General features: G+C 49.2%; 1 protein-coding gene across 1 annotated transcript in view; it reads left to right on the top strand.

Annotated features, from left to right (window-relative positions):
- Nucleotides 1-5,000, top strand: part of LOC105898170 (zinc finger protein 574-like) — a 12,567-nt gene that overhangs the window by 5,754 nt on the left and 1,813 nt on the right. The window contains exons 3-4 of the mRNA XM_042703196.1: nt 2,681-3,029; nt 3,625-4,785. Of these exons, the coding sequence (XP_042559130.1) occupies nt 2,681-3,029; nt 3,625-4,785 (1,510 nt within the window). The remainder of the gene's footprint in view (nt 1-2,680; nt 3,030-3,624; nt 4,786-5,000) is intronic.

The following is a 5,000-nucleotide window of genomic DNA, read 5'->3' on the forward strand; positions in this document are numbered from 1 at the left end:
GTATGTTCACTCCTAAACTGCACCTGTTATTCGTATATGGCTTTTCCTCGAACATGTGTATGAACTGCTGCTGGTTGATGATAATATACCTATACCTTAACAACCTGTAACTCTACTTTCATAAATAGGTTTCCCCATCTCCTCCCATACGATGGGCCAGAGGAGCACGACCACCTGGGTGAGGAGTTTCTGAATTATCAGACCATGCCAACCACCTCCCTTCAGGACGAAACTGAGATGGAAAGCTTCTGGGCTGGAATGGCAACACGGAAACATAAGGTATACATTTTTTTTGTCTTTTTTTTTGGCAGGTGTGGCTTGGCTACATCTGTTGCTATTATTGATGCATGCATATATTGTGTCATACATGATGCAAACTATGCATGTTGTATCTGAACTTTGTTACAGTGTACTTACAGTATTAATCAAAACAAAATATGGTATGTTTTTCCATTTTGTTCTTTGTTCATTCTCAATAGGTGGCAGGAGCCAAAGAATTTGAGAGGCTTGTTGCCGTCGCCAAGCTGATCCAGGTGTTGCCCCATTCGAATGCAGATGCTGAGAGGGTGTTTTCAGTTTTCAGTGGGACTGAACAAAACTAAGACCAGAAATAGCCTGGCATTGGATGGCACCCTGTCTTCAATAATGGCCATAAAGATGGCCGACCTGGAGCCCTGTTTCAGATGGGAGCCCCCCTCAGAGGTCATCAAGGCCTCCAAGAAGGCCACAGGCCAGTACAACCTTGCCCACAGATCTTAGAAAATGACTAACCAGGTTCTGATCTGCATCTGATACCTCATTTTTAGTTATTTTTGTCATGTGTTGATACATTTTATTGCTTAAAAAGGCTACTGTTTAAGCACTTTATTTGTTGCACTTTTTTGTTTGATTGAACGTGTGGTGGGAGGCTTTGAATAATGAAAAATATCTTTCCCTAACTAATCTTGTGTCATTTTTTGCTGGACATAAATCATTAAAATAAGCTCTAAAATTAAGTGCTCATAAATCATTAAATACAATTATTAACAATATAGGTTAGGTTTCAGTTAAGAATGAGTTGAATACCATTGTAATCAAAATTTCAATCAACCTACCTTGGTCAAATCTTAAACACAGGTCTATTAATTAGGCTATATTGTGGTACATAGACAGTCATTGAGGCACAAGAATAGTTTTCTGGTTGAATGTTCAGCTCAAGTCTAGAAGGCCCTACAAGTCATGGTCAGATGAACATGAATCAGAATAAGTTCAGGTATTGCACATCTTTAGCATACCACCCAAAAATCCACTAGAATGCAGGAAATAACATCTACTTAAACCAAAATGTCCTGTGGGTGGACCTTCAGCTATGTCTTTGCTTCACAGAATGTAACCAATGTTGTCCATCTCCAGTAGGCCCCACAGTAGGCAGACTTTGGGCCCCAAAAACCAACAGAATGCAGAGCACAACATGGGTACAACGCCAAATTAATTCCAATTCCCTGATATTTCAGCCACCAACGTGTGTGGCTGCGTGCGCGGCAAAATTTTGGTCACCCCCGACAAAATCTCACTCCAAGGTTTTTTGAAAAGTTGGCAGCTCTGCATTTACATTTACATTTAGTCATTAAGCAGACGCTTTTGTCCAAAGCGACGTACAAGGGAGAGAACAGTCAAGCTAAGATAAAATAAAAAGCATGGTGTAACAATAAATACTACTTTACATGAGAATTAGAAAAACAACAACCTAGAAAAGAGGAAAAAGAAGTGCAGGAATGTAACTGCTGTAAGTGCAAGTTAAGCGCTAGTCAGGTGCCAGTTAGGAAGGGAGGTGCTCTCTGAAGAGTTGGGTCTTCAAAAGCTTCTTGAAGGTAGAGAGGGACGCCCCTGCTCTGGTAGTACTAGGCAGTTCGTTCCACCAACGTGGAACTACAAATGAAAATAGTCTGGATTGCCGTGCTTGCACGGACGGCAGTGCCAAACGACGCTCACTAGACGAGCGCAGCGTCCTGGGTGTAACATTTGCCCTTACAAGAGCATTTAGGTAGGTGGGAGCAGAACCAGTAAGCACTCTGTAGGCAAGCATAAGTGACTTGAACTTAATGCGAGCAGCTACTGGCAGCCAGTGGAGCTCGATGAGTAGCGGGGTGACGTGTGCCCTTTTCGGTTGGTTGAACACCAGACGCGCCGCCGCAGTTAATGATCTTTTTTTTTTTGACAATTCATTTTTTATAGTTTTATCACACAGATACGGAACAGAACAGAAAAGGAAACAAACAAACAAATAGACAAAAAATAAATAATACAAAAAACTTAACAACCATGAACATGCTGGATTGCATTGATTCCTGAGACATTTCAATGTTTCAAACATCGTCCTGTCATTGACATTTAAATAGAGTCCATTTCTCTTCACATTGTTCTGCCTGTACTCTTAATATGTGTGTTAGCTCTTCCGTCACATACATCTCATTGACAATTTTCAGCCATTCAACTCGAATTAGGGGAGTTAATAATCTTCGGTAAATTAATAATCTAAATTAATGATTTTAGTTAATAATCTAAGTTAATTATCTTAGTTAATAATCTAAGTTAATAATCTTTAATAAATATAAAGGTTCGAGGCAGAGTTTTTGGAAGCAGGTCAAACTGTAACCGTAGTCACGCCTTTATCATCTGCCAACCTACTGGCGTGCTGTAGTTCCGCTGTTGTCCACCTGGCGGCGGTAAGCTTTTATACAGTTACTGTTACTTCCTCAGTGGTGGCGGTGTAGAAGAAGAAGTACATCAACAACAAACTAGCAGCGTTGAAAATATCCGTGTGGTTCTGGTGGCTGGGTACCGTAGCCGTTTCAACATGAGCAGTCAGCCGCTGCTTACCGGCGCCTTCCTGAGCCAGAGACTCGTGGCCGCCGTGGAGGAGGTCATGGAGCTCGCGAGGGCCACGGTGATCCAGTACGAGCAGGAGAGCACGCAGATCCGCCGGGAGAACCAGCTCCTTCGGAGCAAGCTCGGGGAAGTCACCGCCGGACTCCCCCCGGAGGCGAACGGTACGTTCTTCCCTAGGCCGCGTAATCAGCTAAATCTAGATATAGTCTCGAGATCTAACGCCTCCCGTTAAGTGTTTCCTTTCAGTGTTAATGTGTGACGCTTTAGAGCCTTGAGGAACACCTGACAAGATGGGTTGTTTTTTCTTTGTACGTACAGAAGGGAGAATTTAACTTAAATATTTTGGCAAACACTAAACTATTTTGTGCTTTTATCTCACTTTAAGTGTGTTATAACTCTATAGGTGTGTGTGTGTGTGTGTGTGTGTGTGTGTGTGTGTGCGTGCGTGCGTGCGTGCGCATCTCTGTGTGTGTGTGTGTGTGTGTGTACACATCTGTATCTGTGTGTGTGTGTGTGTGTGTGTGTGTGTGTGTGTGCATCTGTGTGTGTGTGTGCGTGTGTGCGGGCGCATCTGTGTGTGTGTGTGTGGGCGTGTGTGTGTGTGTGTGTGTGTGTGTGTGTGTGTGTGTGTGTGTGTGTATTAGTGATGTACTGAGCTGTGTGTGTGTGTGTGTGTGTGTGTGTGTGTGTGTGTGTGTGTGTGTGTGTGTGTGTGTGTATTAGTGATGTACTGAGCTGCTGTCTCCTCTCCCTCAGTAGAGAACTCCCCAGACTGGGACGACTGGACCTCTAGTCTAGCCCAGCAGCACCAGCAGCACCAGGGCTCTGATGACCTGGACCTGGACCTGGACCTGGCCTATCACCAGCAGCAGGACCTGAGCGGGGCGGGACAGGACCCGGGCCAGAGCGAGCAGCAGGGCGTGACCTTTAACCCCGCCCCCCCAGACCCCCCCACAGCGCTGCTCACTTCCTGCATCACCGTCAAGACGGAGTGGGCCAACGACACCCCCGAACTCAACAGCCAATCACAGCCAAGCAGAGCGAGTGATGTCATGACGGAGTTCCTCCTCACGAGAGCCATCATCAAAGAGGAGTCGGAAGAGGCGAGTCTGTCCGCGGAACTCCAGCCGGTCGCCGTGGAGACCGTGCACATCCAGCACCACGGGCCGCCCGTCGCCGAGCTGGACTCGGTCGCTATGGAAACGGTGCACTTTGATCAGCGTCGTCGCGCCGACTGCTCGGTCTCTCCTCCTCGCGTCACGTCCTGCGCCGCTGCTGGCCTCCAGACCACAGGGGGCGCCAAACCAAATGCCTCTCACCTCCATGCCTCCCAGCGAGCCTCAGTCTCACTGCAGCCCCCCCACCCCACTCCTCGCCCCCCCCACCCTGTCGCTGGTGCTCAGTGCTCTTCTCACCTGCTGCCACCAGGGGGCGCTCTGCTCTCCCACAACACCCCAGCAGCCCGGCAGCGCCTCCCCCTCTTCACCGCTCCGGGCCGAGTCCCCCCCGCTCTTCCTCCTCAGCGTCACCGTGGCAACCCCGCGGCAGCCACGTCGCCATCATCATCATCCGCCGCCGCCGCTGCGGTCGCCCGCGGCCACCACCCGAAGGCGAGGTGCGTCGCGGTGTCGTTTCCGTGCCAACAGTGCGGCAAGCTGTTTGTGCACCGCTCGCGGCTGAAGGTGCACATGCTGATCCACACGGGCGAGAAGCCGTACGCGTGCCTGCGCTGCGGCAAGCGCTTCAACAACGACGGCACGCTGAAGAACCACCAGCGCGTCCACACCCAGCTGCGCCTGCACAGCTGCACGCTCTGCGCCATGCGCTTCAAGGACGCCTACACCTGCCGCAAGCACCTGGCCACACACACGCGCCGCGCACAGCAGGCGCAGGACCTCACACACAACACACACAACACACACAGCACACTCAACACACACACGCGCCGCGCACAGGACCTCACACACAACACACACAACACACACACACTCAACACACACACGCGCCGCGCACAACAGGCGCAGGACCTCACACACAACACACACAACCCCCACAACACACACAACACACACACGCCCAACACACACAACACACACACGCCCAACACACACAACACACACACGCCCCGGGCT

This window comes from Clupea harengus, chromosome 23, assembly GCF_900700415.2.
Source record: "Clupea harengus chromosome 23, Ch_v2.0.2, whole genome shotgun sequence".
NCBI lineage: Eukaryota > Metazoa > Chordata > Actinopteri > Clupeiformes > Clupeidae > Clupea > Clupea harengus.